We start from the raw sequence: 19,091 nt of genomic DNA on the forward strand, positions 1-19,091 counted from the left end.
GTGTTACTTTATCGTTGAGTCGGAGGACAGGAAACGACGATTAATGAAAGACTTGGCAGAATTCGGGCCCTCCCCTTTTGCTGTCAGGACAGAAATCGTTTCGAATTGCGACGAATTGCCATTCCAGGGTCGGATCGACGAGCCACCTGGTGGCCGCATGAGTCAACTGAGCACCTAGCTACTAGTTTTTCGTTCTTGCACGTCTCGTTCTCGTTTGAAACGCTACTTTAAGATGCTTGAACTTTGAATTTGAATTTATTACTTGTTTTTGACACTCTGCTCTTTATGAATTTTTGATTACCATGCATAAATTTGCCACTAGTACATGCACAACTTTTGTCAAGGTCTGCACGGATTACAGACGAAATTCTCAATCAGCTGTTTTGCACATCTTCGACGTTCTGATTGTAATCTTTTCTTTGTCACTTTTAATTTTTCTCCGCCGTTTTGTTTCTTCCTTCGTTGCTTCACCTGATTATCACAGTTTTCATCAACCGAATCGTTCGTTCATTAGAAACCCGACATTTCTTTCAGGTAAAATTTTTACTGCTGAATTTTGAATCGGTTAACTTATTGAAATCAATTATACGCTTGTTAGCTCATACTAAAATGATTGTCCAACGCACATGCACAACATTTTCGACTAGTCGAAACTAGTTTTTCGGTTTTCCATTAGTTTATTTTCGAAAAAAGTTAAGGGGAAAAATAAAGTGGTAGAACTATACAAAACAAAAAACAGAAAAGAAATGAGATTCTGTCTGAATCATTAAAATGGGAGACAGAGAGAGAAAAAACGATCTCAGGGTCACGAAGGTTCTTTTTTTTTTCTTTTCCTACACGACCCTCGAAATATACCTACGAATTTTCCAACATGTCGAGTACGTCGGAGACGCGTGTTCGGGCTCCCATACATCCACCCACCTGCCCGCCAACCCCACTGATGAAGAAATTCAAAAATAAACACGAGAAAAACTCGGAATCAAACAAGGTTGTCCTTCTTCTAAACAATCGAAAGTGTTCGCACAAAGGTATAAGCAGCTTTTTAAAATTCAAGTTCGGTTTCGACTCGGACGGGCATGGTTAGGAGGAATGATGGGGGTGATACCATACATGGTCGTGCCCAAGGCCTCTTTTACAAATGTATAAGTCAACCGTGTAAAAATCCCAAAAAGAAACAAGGTAACAAAAAGAAATGGTCGAACTCCCTCCAAATTCCCTCATTTTTTTTTGTCTGTTTCCAAGCAACAATTTCGAAACAACAACAACAACAAAAAAATCCAAATAAGAAATTCATGTAATTCGATGATTGATATAATTAACAGAATTTTGACATGGATGAAACGCGATGAGCCAGGTTAGTAATTACGGGATAGGTGAATGTGTGTTCTCTTTCGTTGCGTTACCATAGCGACGATTTCCCGCACGCTTCCGGGGGTGCACCGCCCTGCATCATCACGATTATACCTTTGTTTTGATTTTTATTATTACCATGTGTTTGTTTTTAATTTAAACACACCTGATGGAATTTGTACGGAGGGCAATTAAACGAAGGTCATCCATGACCTTGTATGCCTAGGACACGGTAGAAAATGTTGACTACCGAATTCCTCGATTGCAAGTTTTTATGATTCCAACAGGTCTAACAAGAGGGATACTACGTACACATTACGTCATGGGCTGATGGCAACGGTTTTCCGATGGCATGGCCGAGGTATCCGACGTTTCCAGAGGGGCTATAGCCTTGACCAGAAAACACAGTGAACGTTAATGGAATAATTACGTGTCACAGCGAGTATAACGACTATCGTTCAATCTCTACAGTCAATCCATTACTATTTTGTTTTCTTCCTTTTTTCCTGTTTTTATTTTTCAATTTTCGTTTCTTTCTTGTTATCTGATGTTATCTTTTGCCTTTTTTTACATCTTCTAGTTTCTTTTGTTTGGTCTTTGTTCGCGTTCTCGCATTTAATAAGAGGAGTCGTTAATGGTGTCGAACGTGCCCTCACTTTATGCAAATGAAGTGCAGACAAGTCGAATACATCGTGTGGCGGCTTGACAAGACAGGATTCCATTTGGTTACAAGGCAACCTCAACCGACCTCAACCAGTTCACCCTTTTTAAACATTTCTTCTTGAATAGTGCATTTCAATTTTAAGAGCCAACAACTCAACTATGTGTCATGTTGCAACAGTAATATTTTTAAATGATATCTCAAATTTTCTACTTGTTTTTTTTCCTAACCGTCACGTATATGCATAAACAAAATTGCTTGTAACAAATCAACTTGTCGTACATTATCAAAGCAGATGTGAGATACAAAGTAACGCGTCTGACGTCTGAATCTTTTTTTTTTTACATATCGAGACCTTCATCGCCGTAGAACTGGCCAAAATATGGTTGGAAATTGGAGTTGAAGTTCTTCCCGAACATCAGAAGAAGAGAGACGAAACCAACCGAAATGTCTGGTCGAAATCCATTGGAAGGCCTTGAAAAAGATGTTCACGGACTCACTACCCTTTCTTTAATACCGGCACCATGTCTATCTTATTTTCTTTAAAGGTTTATGTTATTTTACAGACTTCTTTTTTTTCTTTTTTTCGTTAAACATAAAGCAGACAAAAGTCCATAGGGCGTCTCGTTCCAGAGTTTGCTGTAGCCGTTGCACGGTCATTCAGGTTCGTGTCTGCATAATCTCTGCCGGTCTACAGTTGAACTCACAGCTAACCGTCAAAAGTTTCTCTTCTATTTCCTATTATGCTGTTCTTTGTATTTCGGTTTACCCGAGACGACGATGTTCTATTTGAAGACGTCCCCGATAGAAGAGGGAAAGCCGGCAACAAAAGATTTATAAACGGCCATTTTGTATGCTTAAGGTTGCCGAGCCTGAGGTCCTCAGTGCACAGTTACGTAGCCCCGATGTTTATCGTCAAGGATTTATGGAATCAACATGACCGGCACGATGAAAACGAAATGCTTTATTATACTTAAATAAACGCACCATTGTGCACTATAGCCGTTCTGGGATATTTTCAACTGAACATGATCTAAAGCCAATAGCTCCAACTAGCAAAAAGAGTATTTTGAATGCCAACGGCTGGTAAGTTATTCCGTTTATCTTTTCCTTTTTCTATTCTCTTCTTTCATCAGTCCCTTTCTCTCTTTCTCTCTCTTTTTTTAATAGCTTTATTTTTCTACAGAGGCACTACCGCACTAGGACTCGGGAAATATTTTTGCGTCGGGTTGGATGACCGCAGACACAGCTTCCCGCCCAAGGTCGGCATCATCAGTCTTTTGACTCAACATCGACCCCTAGCGGACACCATGGACGAGCTATCAAAGAGACACAAAAGATGTATAGACATGCGAGGCAGCGAACGATTGCAACAATCCCGCCATCGACATTGGCCCGAGATGCATTCAACAACGTATTAAACAGGGAACTCAAAACTCAGTCGCCATTTTAACTCTTTTCTATTTAAAACAATTCACGACTTGTAACGACCTGAGAAATTCATTTTTTCTCCGCATTATCAGGGTTTTTTTTTCTATAGCAAGCTGAAGTGGCTATAAGTAAGGGTGTTTTTCTTTTTCTCACCTAATACGATCCCACATAATGGAACTTCTGAAAATGACTGTGAGAAAAAAAAAGAATTTATTCATTTGTTAAATCTAATCTGCATTCTTGGGTAGAAATCTCGGTGCCCATTGGGGACTGTTGGTTCAAAAACTGGCGGGCTGGAGGTATTTTTGATTAATGTCGTCTCACCGGCCTCAAGGTCACCTGTCCAGCATCGTCCCTACCAATTCCATGCTTAAGGCTATACTACCCTCCCTCTTCCCCACCTTTTTTTTTTTCCCGACCGCATATTTTGTTTCACGGTGTCCAATGCCCGAGTGCCGTCTGGTTCCAACCTGTAGCCAAAAAGCTGGACCTGATTGTTATGAAGCATAAGGTTCTCACCCCGCGCGTTATTATTTTGGTTCCGTACAGATGGGGAGAAGAGCTCACAATATGTCTGTTGGTGGACAGGTGTGCAAACACTCATGCAAGGCAGGCACGGTAAATATGAACATTTTGTTAAACAAAAGTCAACATTTTGCTTGAGTTCGGCTGAAATCGGAAAAGAATAATAAAAGGGCCGTTTCACTTTCACCTTTTTTTTTTTTTTTTAATCGGGTACCTTCTCTCTATTTTCTTCCGCTAAAAAGCTCTCATTGTTTGCGTGTCCAAAAATAGAAAAGAAAAAAAATAATAATAAAAACAACACGTAACAGAAGAAGAAAGAAGAAGAAGAAGAAGAAGAAGGAGTTCAAAACAAAAAAGGGCAAGTAACAGAATATTGAAATATAATATGGCTTTGAAACGGAATAGGTAAGAAGAATATCTTGTTTGTTTGCTTCTTTTTTAATGAAGAGAATTAAGAAAGTTTCACAGATTTGAATGATTTTGGAGCCATGTTTCAAGATCAACAAGGATTGGATTAAAGTGGGAGACATAACGGAATTGTTCTCTTTCGGCATTCACTGTTGGTTTTCTCACGGCATCAGTCATTATTGTTTTTTAAAAAAATCTATCTTCATTCACCATCATGCATTCGTCATTGATCTACACAATACAACATGGGGGCCATCCGATCCAGAGGAAGCCACAGCCGCAGGTTTGCGTCTGAGCTTCAGTACAAATTGTAATAATTTTTTTTTTCATTTGTTTTTCATTCTCACTTATCACCATAACTATTATTTATTCATCATTTTTCTTTTTTTTCCTTTTTTTTCATTTTTTAAAACTCTTTTCTTTAATACGGTGTTGCGAAACAAACAACTCGCACACTCAACAGTTTTTTACTCTATAATAATCATTTAAAGATGGAATTCAAAATTGGCGCGTTTTACCCCTCCTCGAGTGATTTCGTTTGAAACGTCACAGCATACACAACAATGATAACATATCAGTTACGGATTGAGGATGATCAGGAGAGGATGCCGGACGGTTCTCCGTTCGTTTAGGCGCGTCTTATAATTGTATTTATTAGTCCCCCCCCCCTTTTCCAAGAAAATGAAAAAAAAATTAAATAAAAATAAAATTACGCAATCAGCGTTTAAGTACACACCCTTGTCATTCGTATTGCTACAAAAATTCACGCCACATTCGCTTCCCTTATAATATGTGAACTTCGCTTAAACTCCTGCGTTTTGTTTTTCACTACCTAAATTGATTCGTTTTTTGGAGTTTTATGTTTATGGATCGATGGATTCCCATTTGTGCATGGCGCTTTAAATGATTCGCCCGCACACCTTTCCGTGGTGCAGCTGTGACGTCGAATTGCACATGAACGCCTCCGTGAATTCAGGCATTTGCAGCATGGTCGCTCGTAACCTGTCAAATGAAAAAGAATGTTCGTCAACATCAAACGTGTTATTATTTCCAAGTTCAACGAATTTGAAATAATGAGATCACTGACATTTCTTCGTCGCCAAGGCGGAATGTGGTCGACCTCTCCATGTCTCTGTGTTTGAGAGTCGTGTGGGAGCACATCGACTTTTGCAAAAGAAAAATGGGCAAATAAAAGAATGGAAACGTTCAAATTCACGTCTTTTATCAATGCGAGATATTTGAATACAAACCTGGGCGTAAGCAACAAAGAATAGCTGCGTATGAGTAAGGAATTCGAGAGCTTTGTACTCAGTCCTCCGTTGCTCAATGCTGGGATTGGTCACGACCTATCGATCATGCGTGGGGGGAAATGAAAAAAGGGATTTAAAATACTGACATTGCAAACCTTTCGTTTCATTTTAGAAAAATAAGTGGAAATCCACGAACATGAACGTGGGTTTATCAATTCATTCTATAAGCCTTACGTATCATTACTAATCTATATTATAGCGTGTTCACTTTCATTATCAATAAAGAATGAAAAAAATATATATATCAAACCTTGAGTGCCTGTCGGACACCGGCTAGTTGCACAAGGGTTTCGAATACGGTGCGTCTGAGGAAGTCTTCGTCGTCGACCTTCTTCTGGTGCAGTGCATCCACCAGACACTTGCGCTGGTTGTTTGTCAATGAAAGCGAATCGTTACCGATGGTGGACTCACGATCGATCAAGACACCCTGGCCGTCGTAAAGAACGCCGTGTTGACTGATGGACGCTACCATGGCTACAGCCAGCTGCACACCAAGTGATCCTAGCAAGATTGGTCTATTTTCGAACGAAAGAATGATTCGTTATCGCGAAAAAAAAAAAACCAAACGAAAAATCTAAAGCAAAGTAGAATCAGCAAAAGGCACGTACTGTGGATAATTGACGTTGTAGAACGGTGGAAGAAGAAGATGCTCTGGTATGATGATTCGATTGGATTCGGGGACGTATGTGATTGTATCTCTGGAGAGGTAAGCCAGCCATTTGTGTTCGGGCAGTGGATTGAGCAAGACGCGTTCCTCTACTTTGCGTAAAAAGTGGACGCCGTAAAGAATATTGCCCAAAAAATCGTTGACTTGGACGCTCATGGCCGTGTAAAAATCGTCCAGGTAGGATGAAGCCAACACCTGCTCCGGGTAACCGACTTGAACGCTCAACGTCATCAGCTAGTCGTTCGTCAGATGACCGGCAGATGGCGTAGGTATGAAGAGCGGATCAACAATCGAGTCAGCGACGTCACGTAAGCAAAAATAAAAAAAGAGGTGAGACGAATGAAAAAAAAAAAAAAAAGACAAGCCCCGAACAAGGCGAGAGAAAGAAAAGAGACAATAAAGCCACCCAACAAAAACGAAAAAAAAAAAAAAAAAAAAAGAAAAGAAGAACAAGTCAGACATCATCCGCTCGATTAGATTCCATTGCTCAGACAGAATCTCCGTTGGGAGCATAAGACGAGATAAGATATATATAGAGTACTGTAAGAGGACCAACAGTAGCGACAGTCGATGGCTTTTGCTCGGCTTTTGACTCTTGTTCGGCTATTGTGGCATAACAATAGCATTGATAGATGACTGAGTTGATTACCTTTTCAAGAGCTCTCGACCTCAGACTGGGACTGTACAGCGAGCTACCAGACAAGCTGCTAGCCAAGCCGTTCTTCAACGATTCGTAGATGATCGCTACCTATGTCACACCGGTATAGGGACGTTTGTGTGTGTGTGTGTGTGTGTTGAAAATAGGAGAAAAAGTAGAATACAAACAACTCATTAGTGCTGATGGGTGACATTGTTGTGTCTGCTTAGTTGACAACAGACAGCCCATGGCAATTAAGGCAAATGACAGAGGGGAGGAAGAAGAAAAATACTGACTCCGTTGCGGCTGTCCTTAAGGGCTACATTGTTCTTTGAGTAAATGGAACCCATAGCTAAGCGGAAGTATTTCTGCGTCGTCACGATGCACATTTCCCAGCGGTCCACCGATTCCTTGGCACCTGCGCAAATCGTTGCAATGAACAAGCGATCAAACGATTAATTTTTGTGTCATTCACGAATGGTGAAGTCACGGTGCTAGGTAGGACTGTATTTGAATGAGTTGCAAGCAAAACGGTACTTTTAAGTAAGAAGTAGGCGCCTATATTCGTACCCAGGGTATCTCGTTTGTGAATATCTAGCACTTCCCAGTACTCGCGCGATAAATACGGTAGGTAATTATGTGCCAGCCTCCACATCAGGTAGTTGTTGAGAGTGCTTTTCGAATTAGAGAGGAAACAGAAATGTGGATTATTCAAGAGAACTGTACAAAGTCAACTTTGTACTCCAAGTAAAAACTACGACGGATACCTTCGATCGGATGAAGAAACGATGGAAGAAATGTCTTTCAAGTAATCTGGTGACGTGATCAGCAATTCAGTGGAGTCATCGAAAACGGTCGTCGGATAAATGGCTCGCAGGATTTCCAGCCACGGTATCTATTTAGAAATGACATAGAATCCCATAATCCATTTCAATTATCGCTTTGCCTGCGAGAAATAGGAGAAAATGAAATGAAACTCTCGTTCGACGTACGGAGAATGACTGGCGCTGCAGATCGGCCACGTTCAGGATTTGTATGCTCTTGACGGGATTAATAATATCCTCGGTGTTGGGCGTCAGTTCGGCGATGCGCTTCTCGAAGTGGAACACTTCCTCGGCGAATTTAGTGGCTTCCATGCTGGTCGCTCCCAGCAATTGAACGGCGTCTTTCAGAAACACTTTGTAGGTGTTGATCGTCTGCGCCAGGAACACGAGAGATCGCAGCCAAAAAGCCAATCAATGCGACAAAAATAACAATCAAAAACAGTTAATTGGTGATCTCCATTTGCTTTCCTCATTCATTCTCGCGTAGCAGAACAACGAGAATAAAGAATCATACAATCAGATACGGTATAGCATTAAAAAAAAATAATAATAATCACTCGAAAGCCTCTTCCAAGTCTTTGCTGAGAGTATACGAAACTAAAATAAAAGCGGTAGCTGGACCACATCAGATGTACAGTACAATATGTAGATTTCAACCGAGATATTGGCGTTATACAAGAACGTATGTTTTTTTGTTTTGATTTAACGCGCGTCCGTCTGTCGTTTGTGTGCGAACGTTTGGTGTCCCTTAAGCTAAAGCTTATCAGAGGGTGTAGGTTTTCGGTTGGAGTCGACAGTGGTAACCGATGCAAGCCTTCAAAATTGCACAACACAATCAGATGCTTTTTACTTTTTTTCTTTCGTGCCGAGCCTACTGTTTGAAAACAAAAGTAACAAACGAGTGAGTGTTTGTTGCAATTATTCTGCAAGTGGCATCTACTGGGGTAAGGGAGCATTCACGGCAACTAAGTGCTGAGATAAAAATGCAATTAAAAGAGGCACGAATTGCCTTTAAAAAAAGAACAAAAATGAATCATCAAAAGACGGCTGACATGCCGTGAGTGAAATCACGTCTTGCGCTACATTTGCTAACTGACAACATTTGAAATGTAGACACCGATGCAGCGTCACAATCACTCGGGTATTTAATCTAAAAATGAACATGCTACTGTGTGATGTGCTAACAATGAGAATCCAACTCAGTCCGTGCTCGTCAATCAAGCGACAGCGTCACATGATGGATCCAAGACTGGACAGGTAGAAGGAAAACGGAGCAACAATAATAGGATGGAAAATGGAGTGGTTGTATGTCTACGGGTTTTAAAATGTAAAAAAATTAAAAAAGAAATGACAAAAGAAAATGGGATTCAGCCAGATAGCGAGAGAGAGAGAGAGAGGAAAAAAAAGGGATAAAATACTGGTAATGTTTAAAAGCAGGCCAAACACAAGAAAATACCAACCCCGGGCTGCGACAGCCGCCTCCTTGGTACATCTGGCTGAGCAACAAAATAAATATATTCGTCTTTTTTTGTTTTTGATTATTGTTGCTTGTTTTTGTTTTCATGATATAATTTCTTTTGTTTCTTGTTTCATCTTTTCTGTTTGTTGCTACTGCTACGGACACTATGGTGCTGTTCTATATAACATCATCTCTGTTTTCTCTTTTGGGGGCTTTTCTGTTTATCCCTGTGGTTCTCCTTCCGTTTCTTCTTTCAGTTTTCAGCCTCTGTGCTCATAACAGTATGCACAAAAACAAAAAAAAAGAAACACACACGCAAAAAAAAAAACGCTTCCTCGTTTTGGGGCTTTTTATATGCGGACAAGACGAAGAGGAGGGATGCGCTCACGACAGAGCGAAGCAACTTAGAAACAAACACAGCCAAAACTCGACGCTTACAAATGGCCCCGTTTTTTAACACAAAAAAAAACAAAAGTCAATGCGTTTGTTTTCCTTGCGCATAGAGTCGGGCAGCATGAAGAGGACCAAGAACTGGTCGGCGTATACAAGTCAAGAAAGGAAAAAAAGGCTGTGGGAAAATGAAAAGAGAACAACTGAATGGAAAGAAACATTGTCACATATAGGTAGTCAACGTTAGTATCCGGCAATCGAATCCGATGGACAGATAATCCTTTTATAGGTTGCACTCCATCTGTCGAATTCATTTGGCGATTATACGACAGCGACAAAAACAACTGCAACAATGAATTGGCAATGCGGAGCACGTCAATACAGTTCTCTATTTGTTGGTTGTTGTGATTTACAACAAAGAGACTGCAACTGGATCGGATATTGACATTGCGGGGCACTAATCAGTTCACCGTTGCACGTTCAAAAGTCGGACCCTTTCGCGGAAATCAGCATTTGCTCGACGCGCTATTTGTTGTGACCGAACGTCATGTTTAACATGAACTGCCTGGCATTAGGTCATTAAACTTGTCATTAGACGAAACCAAAACAAAATGAATAAAACCCAAAAAAACAAAAAAAAAAAACAAGGCAATCGGGAGAGTTAAGTGATACGGTAGTGAAGTGCAACTGTGCAAGAGCACGCACCGAGTCACACGTAGAAAATTGAATAACAGTAATACACATAATTAGGGTGTGATTAGAGCCCTGTATCGTATCGTTTGGAAGCGATTCCAAACCTCCTTTTGCCATTCCCCGCGCAGCGCGAAGGCTGCGTGTATCACGAGAAGCACAGAAGTCAAAAGAGATAATTACCGCATGGTCAGGTTCACGATAGTAATAGTTCCGGTCGGGAAGTCCTAGTCCATCAGGCGATATCTGTAAGACATTGAACGAAAGCAGAAGATCAGACATTAGACGTGTACTAAGTATACGCACGGGGGATAACACAATCACGCAAACACACACACACGCACTCCACGAGACTCAGTTTCCGATTTCTCTTCGTTCCATTTCCGCGCGCGCGTGTGTTCTTTTATTTGCCTTCACCAAAAAGCCCAAAGAATACGAGGCGAAGACATCAATTAAAAGAACTGTCCATTTCGTCTTTTACCATCGTCAGTCATACATTCATGCATGACGTTCGGACCAACCCATTGCTCCCTGCCGGCCTGCAACCCACCTCCTCCCATCCGCAGTTCTTGCATCACGTATCGATCTTTGATTTGTGATGTATATATCACATCATATCAGTCGATTTTCGAAGGACGTTTCTGATTTTCCCGCGGCCTCGCATTACGCTAAAGAGTGGGAGGTGGATAAGAAAAACGGGTGACAAATCTTCCGCTTTGTGACGTGACAAGCAATTCATCTGTTTGGCTCATATGCCCTTTTTCTTAGTACAATATACTACTATCCAACATTCTTTCCCTTTTTCCCTCCTTAAAAAAAAAAAAAAAAAAAACCCACACCCAACGAAATATTGCCCGCACATTACGAACACAAAAGAGACCGTCTTGTTAAGCTCGGAGCCGAAAAGAAATCGAGGCGAGAAATGTGTGAAGAAAAAAAAAACAAACAAAAAACCGTCTGAAAAGGGAGAAAACGGCAGAGAGTAGGAAAAAGAGATACGACGAAAGAGCATTTCGCTCGGGTCTGCTGTTTATACGAGCGCCCAAAAGACGCTAAAGACGGGCAGAGATGACGGCCCTTCAACCTTTAAAAAAGACGAGGGCTTTGTGTTGTTTCTTTCCTCTCCTCTCCTTGTCTGCTCACCCTTCCAAAGTTGACATGGAAATTTCGATTTGCATTACTCTGCCCAGATGATGGTAGTTGTGGTATATCCCTAGCAGTTGGGGGGGTAGAGCAATGACTGGCCGAGTTAGCTGAGTGCTAGTAGCATTGGGGCAAAGCCGGGACAAGAAAGACAGATAAGAAGACTCACGAATGTTTGTGTATATATATACGCACCAGATCGATACTTCATTCCAAAGCTTACTTTTTCTTTTTCTTTTTACCTCCTCCCCTGAGCCTCTTTTCATCCGATTTCGATGATGTGAAAATCCAAATAGGTAGAGAACTTTACAAAATGCTTCATACAGATAGAAAATAACCTATCTCTTATTTTTATTTTTATTTTTTTGTTCAAAAATGACGCAGAAAAAAAGAAAGAAACCCCCCTAAACGTTTGATGCTCTTTTTTTGCTGTCGAATGTTTTCACTTGCCTCTTTTTTCTTTTTTTTCTTCTTTTAACTTGTCCAACCGAGCCATCGAGTTCTAGACTCCTATAACGCATTCAACACATTTTGCAAAAAAAAAAATAAAAATAAAAAAATAATAAATGGAAGGAAGAGCAAACTCACTCTGACGATGCTCTTGTCGGGAAAGTTGGGATGAGCGACAACGTCGACGCGGAAGAAAGCGTTGACACCGTACTCGGCATGCAGCCGACGCAGGACCATGCGGAAGTTCCACGAATAGACGGAAAAACTCCGCAGAACTCCCCAGCCACCTGCATTATCCATCAAAAAAAGGCAGAGAAATAATAATAATAATAAATACAAATTTGATTCGATCAGACCGTTTGGCCCTATACCAACTGCTATCATCATTCATAATTTTAACCAGCATTGAAAGCTTACACCATTTCCAATGGAATCAATGACATTACAGTGTTAAGGAAATGAAACATCAAATGGAATAAGACGTGAGAAAACATCGATATGCTAATGAAAAAATGAAGTATAAATACAAACGAAGGATGGTGACAACTATCCATACCCATTTGATCGATGATGCGGATGAGTTTCTGCTCGGGGACGACAATGTGCTCGAGAGCGGTGCACGATTCGTAAAAGTACTTGAGCTTCCAAGATAACGAGTCGACTCGCGTAGGATGGGGCATCGTCTCGATCAGTTTCCTCATTTCTTCGTGCGCTACAAAAGGCAAATCGAGAGGGGAAAAAAAAAATTAACAAAAAGAAGGTTCAATGTATAAACATTCAAAAGAAAGGTCTCGCTTCTCCCCGAGCGTCCGTTTGTTTCATCCATATTTTGTGTTTCCAATCGGTTTCGTTTTGATTGCATCTCAAACGCGTCATCTTATGAAATGAGACGTGAAAATATCACGCGTTATTCTAGCGCAGTTTTCTACACGTCTCTAACACAGTAGGGACGGTCATTTTGAGCTGTGTCCGTCTAGAGAATTCGATTCAACATGAAAACTACCTCCCCCCATGCATCTTTCGATTTATGCTGGATGAACGGGAAAACAAAACACGACGAAAAGCTAAAGAATAAGAGGATGCGCAGTACGGTCGGAATGAAACTATAATCCTTTTAATCTTTACGTTCCGCTTTAGAAATTCCTTATTGCGGTTGAACGTAGAACGAAAGTTGCTTTGAATTTCAAATTGACAAGGACAGAAAAGAATAAAAAAACAAGCAAAAGAACTGAACGTTGAGGCTGGGACTTTCCAGAAATAGGCACAAGGGACTTTGTAGAATGTAAGGCCCAAGTAAACTGATAAAGACGGGCCAATCGATATTTATTTCCTTTGAATCGATTCAGATTATGAGAAAGTAGACAAGCCGTATTCCCAATGCATTTCCCTAGCGATGGAACGCTTCCGCTCCATCCTGTTTTTTTATTTCTTAAATTCTTTGGTTGTTATCTGCGTGTATTTCTTTTTTTTTCTTGTGCATATCTTCTTTGGCTTCATATTCTTTTTTTTTGTTGTTGTTATGCGGGTTGTTGGGGTTAAAAAAAAAGCCTAGTGATGTGAGAGAGGGTGCGCGCGCGCTGGAATGGCTGGCCATTCAGTTACATCACTGCAATGTACGCACGACCTAGAAGACGGGCAAAAGAACGGACAACGAAAGGAAGTCTTTCTGTCAACTTTGAAAGATGACACTGGTAGAGAAGAAGAAGAAAAAAACGAAAGGGCAAGAAAACGATGTCAGCGTGGACGACGTCAATGACGATGAAAAGAAAATGTGCAGACGAAAAAAAAAATGGAACGCTGGGATGCACGTAAAAAAGAGTAAAAAAAAAAGGGGGGGGGGAAGAATATTCTTACAAGACTTTTCTTTTTGATAGGTGGATTAATACCATGGATTTCTGATAGTTTCACTGACTTTAGAAAAAAGAATCCAAGAAAGAGGCAATAACGAAAAGCTGCTGGTCGACAACAATACAAAGACGATTGTGTTGGTGTACAACTTCTTATCAATCCGCCATTCAAAAAAAAATAAAATAAAATAAAATAAAGGGGGTCAAGTAAAGTGAGAAGCCGCCCAAAATGACATGGGCACACAAACAACAACGAACAACGAAATGAGAAACAGGAACTATACTGCAATGCCGTGCACATAAACTTGAATAGCTGAAAACGGACGGACAGACTTGACGATCGTATATTCCGTTTAGTAGCAACTAGCTGGCAATAAGCAGCTCATCTTGATTATGTCCATATTGGATCTTCAACCCCCCCCCACCCCTCACCCTTATATATAGCTCCTGTCCTTCCGCACTTGGCCAGCACTGTCGTAGCCATCGTGTTTATACATCCAAAGTCAAATGTTCGTTGCGGAAACAAGCGCCGCCTACAAGAGCATCCCGGAAGTTTTGCTAATTAAACACTATAGATCTTTAACTATGTATAGGACTAAACAGGGAATAAATAAAGCGTGTTTTTTTCAACCCACACACAAAATTGTACATCATTCCCAAAGCCCTGGTGATTAAAGTTCTATGTTGACTGACTCGTCCTCTGCATTGTTATTATATTGACACGATGCGACCAGATGTTGGGCGTTTGCACGTCTGCTGCTCGATGGAGCAATCGACTGTGTCTTCGTAACTTGCTGTTCAAAGCTCGACAACTCTTAAAACTGTTCCTTTTTTTTGTGTTTTAGGGGAGACAGGAGAGTTCGCCATTGGGAAACCCGTTTGATTCATCAGTGCAAACAGCTGTGCAGTATATATATAGTATAAGGACGAATAGTTATTGCAAGATGTGTGATACTGTACCTCGATGGGCGAGTTCTTCGCGAATGCTCCACTTGCTGGCCCACGGCGGCAGCGGATTGGAAACTAACCAGCTGTGGCAGGCATAGTTCCAGAAATTGGTGCACGGCGACGTGTGATTCTCCATACTGCCGATGACCTGTTTTTCATCACCGAAAGAGAAGACATCAAAGTTATAGGTCAGTTGTCAGCCGATTGCTACCATTCCGCCCAGTCATATTTGACGTTTGCAAAGAGCGCCAGCATGTGAAAGACAACGATGAAGATAGAAAGGCAAGCCGTCAAAACACAGGAATAAACACAACGACGACGACGACGACGACAACAACACAAAGAGAAGAAAAAGAAGAGCAGCAAGTTAAAGAGACGCGAATGCACAAGGGAGAGAACAAAAAAAAAGAGTTGGCCCAAACGTGAATGCTATTTCTGTTGAAAACAGCTATATAGTATGCAAGTATATGGCGCAGAGCGACTTTGATGGATCCGAACAAGAGCCAGCGTGACTCTCGTCGAATTTCTGGCCCAAATGGCCGCAGCTGTTGAGTACAAACACAGGCCATCCTCTCTTGTTGTCATCTAGTTTTGTTTTGTTTCTTTTCTTTTTCCCTCCTTTCTTCTTCTCAATGGCGAAAAGAAGGAACCAGCCCGAATGACACACGGTGCCCATTACACATCATCGGACGCCGATACGATAAAACAAAGTTGCATTCCTAAACAATCACCCCAAACCTGCTGGGCCATCTTACCGGGCCTATGCATTTATTAAAAGGGAACGTAAGCTTGACGTAAAGTTGCTAGCTCATGTATATAATATCCCGCAGACTGAATCCCTTGATCAGTAAACGGCTACACGCCACCACCACCAATCACTTTCGTTTGACAAGAGATACGGATGTTGCTGACGCTTCAACTTTGCCCGTCTTTCCCCTTTTTTATTTTTTTATAGATCCCCCCACGTCTTTTCTTTTCGCTGCCACCCTCGTTTTTTTTTTTTCTTCTTCTTCTTTTCCCGTTCTTGTTTAATGATGTACACGGAACTGTCTAAAAAGTTACTGTGAAGGCGTGTGGAATAAAAATAAAAAGAAGACATCGTTCATCGTGCCCTGACGATGGAACAAAAAGAAAAGAAAAAAAATGCTATTCTATTTACCAACGTTTTCGACGCTTTTTTTTGTGTGTTGAAAACAAGTCCAGGATAAACGATGCGGACAGAAGGGATCGGGAGGAACAGTCTAGACAATGATATCAAGTCGCGTACGTGAGCTTCGCTGATGGAACTGGCCTCTCTTTTTTTTTTGCCCTGTTGTTGCCCATCGACGTTGATGGGTCGACATAGTTCGCATTCGCTGGCGTGAGTCAACTCATTTTTGCTTCTTGATGATTTTGACGGCGTCATTTGGAATTCAGGTGCTGTAACGATTCCATCATTTTTCCTTGTCCGTCTATTATTTTTATTTTTCTTCTTCTTCGTCAGTCACAATTTAAAAATGCGTCTGATTAGCGCGAAATAGACGGCGTGAATCGTGTGGATTTAAGCAGCCGACAGCGGGATGAATAAAAGGAGAGAACTAGGCCCAAGACGAAACAGAAAACGGGGAAACGGAACAACAAAAAAAAAAAAAAGAGATGAGAAAAAAGAAAAGAATAAAAACTGAAACATGAATGAGAACAAGTTCAACAAAAAAAAAAAAGGGGTAGAGAGAAAACCGACCAACGATGTCAGAAAATGAAAGCAGGCAAAATGTTAGCCGCGACTTATGTACTCGGCATATTGGCGCAGCACGAAAAAAGAACAAAAAACACGCACGGGACTAGAGAAAATGAAGCTATCTCACTAGTGTCTCCCCCAGCCCCTATACCAGTGCGGCGTCGGCGTCCCGAACAACATCGGCCACTGCGGGACCCGAGCCAAAAAAACTTGATTGTTCCTAATCCATTTGCCCGATGAAACAAGAGTCGCCGAAGCGCGTGGGAGGCGCAGTATGAAAAGAAAAGACACACGAACAAAAAAAAAAAATGGGGGTAGAAGACTATGAGGAATAAAAAAAAAAAAAAGGAGAAAAGCTAGAGAAATGATTTCTAAGCACTTATAAAAGAAGAAATGCGCACGATATTCTCCGGCTGGCATTTTTGTTTCCGAGGTCGCCCCGACGCCCCTCTCCGTTTTCCACGAGTGTCAGCGGGTCTGTGAGCTTTCGCTTTGCTAGAATGGCGTATTTTTTTTTTTTACAGGATAAAATGACTGCGTGGCAAGGAAAAGAAGAAGAAGGAGAACAAAGTCCTACAGATTTTTCGTCATTTGTTCGCTGATTTGTTGCTGCGTTTTTTCTCCGACAATAATAGAACGGGTGGGGGGATTCATTGCGTGCGCTAGTCCTTCGTCTTTCTTTCTTTTCATTCGTCACGATGAAGACAAAATATAAGTGGAAAGTGTGTCGATATGTGTCCGATCAGCAAACGCACATCATGTAAAGTACCTCTTGACCTAAACGCCGTGCGTTCAAAACAACCAACGGCCAAAATGGCTTGTTTTGGCTCATCTGGCATTTAAATTTAAAGTTTTTTTTTTTAAAGAATCTAGATCAACTGAGAAAAACAAACTTGAAAAAAGGAAAATCGACTATATTCAAGAGTTGAAACAGAGCTCAACAAAACTTTCGGAAACCATCACATCAGGGGAGAAAAGAAAGAAAAACGATCGATCTCCTAACGATCAACACTTGAACTATATTCCCTTTCGACGAGTTACTCAGCCAGAAAACGATACGTTTTCAAAGTCATAACTAAAAAAGCCAAAAAAAAAAATAAAATAATAATAAAGAATGAAAAAGGCTTTTTTTTTTCTTCTTCTTTCTTTGTTGGCTGTATGCGAAGATCCTCGGGCATGGGACCTACTAGCATTGCCGATCGGCAACTGCCATCCTTTGCTAATGATTGGGAAAGGCGGGGGTGAGGAAAGAGAGTGGCGGACGGGAGAGTTCTTCCGTTTTTTTTTTTTTTTTTTCGGTCGAAAAAAAAATGGTGGAAACGAACGAAAACGAGGTGATGCATGCGTCACCGAGTCCAATCCTTCTTTTTGATGCTTCCCTACGAACGGAGCGAGAGAGGGAGAGCGTCTAGAAAGGGAATATTCAAGATGCTGATGGAGTCAACATCAAAGACTAGTGCCAACGCTAACGGCAGTAAGTTGAAGACTCTGGAGAGAGAGAGAGAGAAAGAGAGGAAACTAAGAATAATACGCGCTAGTAGGCTAGCTGGTAGCACGTAACGATCATGGAGGCCGACAGTCAGGTTCTTCCGGAATTCGCTTAGACCCTGTTTATGCGAGATTGGGAATTTACTTTTGTCCGTTTTTTTTTTTTTTTTTACAAGGTTCTAGGAGGGGGGAAAGGTGGGGTAAGTGTAACTACGTAAGTGTATGTACGCCAAACATATTGAGCGCACGAGGAGAATTTCAATTGACTTTCATCGACTTGGCGCTTTGATTTATTGATTTTGCATTTCCCCGTTCTTGGCTCTTTGCTTCTCTCTTTCTTCCTCAAGTCGAATGAATTTTGTCTTGTTTGACGCACAGGTTCCGTGTAGAAAAGCGACAGGTTAATAGCGATGCCAATGTAAACGCAAAGAGCTATTTGCTCGTTCCAGGACGGGAGTGCGGTGGAACGGCGGGCCTATCCGCCGCGCGCGCTAGGGTCCATTAAAGCCGGCAAAAATCAAAAGGAAGCGGAGATTGAAACCGACGCTTTAGACTCTGCCCACTACATCCGAGACACACAAACACACAATGACATACACTGACAGAGTCACATCCATCTCGATCAGTCAGTGGAGCGTGTGGCATTACTACCGCCGCATATTATGCCCCACAGAACGCAATAACCCGCGGAGGTTGACTGCCTCGTTTCCGTACTTTATCGATTTGTTTTCTATCTCTCTCTCTTTTTTTTTATTTTATTTTACCTTATATCAAAAGATGCAATTCTCTTTCTCTGTCTCTCTCCTTTTACAACGTACAACACATTTCAGATGAAAAAAACTTTGAATGATTTGTTCCTTCCGTTTACTTCGTAACCGTCCGAAAAGGCATTTCCGGCCCGTTTCGCCAACAACAACAGTGTGTGTCTTGATGTCCGTCTTTTCTTTTTTTTTTTTTGTTTTGTTTACATCTCGTCTTTATCGTATCAAACAAATACCCTTTGGTTGCCTAATCAGTCTTTTGTATCTATAGTCAGGCTAATCTGAAATCACAAACGATCGAGTTTCGTTCTCCCCCCTATTGTTATGATGGTGTTCCTTTGGACCCCGAGTGTTTACAAATTCTTTCAGTTTGCAAGCACGTCCT

The 19,091-nt window shown here is 41.3% G+C and overlaps 1 protein-coding gene and 1 long non-coding RNA gene across 9 annotated transcripts in view; one reads left to right on the forward strand and one right to left on the reverse strand.

The window, feature by feature from the left end:
* Positions 1-5,084, forward strand: LOC116928464. Of its 3 annotated transcripts, XR_006650191.1 has the most exons (4): positions 2-534; positions 1,638-2,675; positions 2,874-3,097; positions 3,198-5,084. It is a non-coding gene; the product is annotated as an uncharacterized LOC116928464 (long non-coding RNA). The 3 variants fall into 3 exon arrangements; XR_004397221.2 differs by having other exon boundaries at positions 1-534; positions 1,638-3,097; positions 3,182-5,084; XR_004397222.2 differs by having other exon boundaries at positions 1-534; positions 1,638-3,097.
* LOC116928460 (endothelin-converting enzyme 2) overlaps positions 4,767-19,091 on the reverse strand; it is a 25,928-nt gene continuing 11,603 nt past the window's right edge. For 3 of the 6 annotated variants that reach the window (XM_045177807.1, XM_045177808.1, XM_045177806.1), the window contains 15 exons: positions 14,753-14,888; positions 12,502-12,657; positions 12,084-12,232; positions 10,536-10,598; positions 9,274-9,309; positions 7,982-8,185; positions 7,757-7,884; positions 7,527-7,663; positions 7,286-7,407; positions 7,002-7,100; positions 6,294-6,586; positions 5,936-6,200; positions 5,626-5,721; positions 5,463-5,539; positions 4,767-5,377 (listed from right to left, as the gene is read on the reverse strand). In XM_045177807.1, the coding sequence (XP_045033742.1) occupies positions 5,275-5,377; positions 5,463-5,539; positions 5,626-5,721; positions 5,936-6,200; positions 6,294-6,586; positions 7,002-7,100; positions 7,286-7,407; positions 7,527-7,663; positions 7,757-7,884; positions 7,982-8,185; positions 9,274-9,309; positions 10,536-10,598; positions 12,084-12,232; positions 12,502-12,657; positions 14,753-14,888 (2,064 nt within the window). In that variant the 3' untranslated portion in view covers positions 4,767-5,274. The remainder of the gene's footprint in view (positions 5,378-5,462; positions 5,540-5,625; positions 5,722-5,935; positions 6,201-6,293; positions 6,587-7,001; positions 7,101-7,285; positions 7,408-7,526; positions 7,664-7,756; positions 7,885-7,981; positions 8,186-9,273; positions 9,310-10,535; positions 10,599-12,083; positions 12,233-12,501; positions 12,658-14,752; positions 14,889-19,091) is intronic. The other 3 variants (XM_045177809.1, XM_045177810.1, XM_045177811.1) reach the window with 3 other exon arrangements.

This window comes from Daphnia magna, linkage group LG8, assembly GCF_020631705.1.
Source record: "Daphnia magna isolate NIES linkage group LG8, ASM2063170v1.1, whole genome shotgun sequence".
Taxonomy (NCBI): Eukaryota; Metazoa; Arthropoda; class Branchiopoda; order Diplostraca; family Daphniidae; genus Daphnia; species Daphnia magna.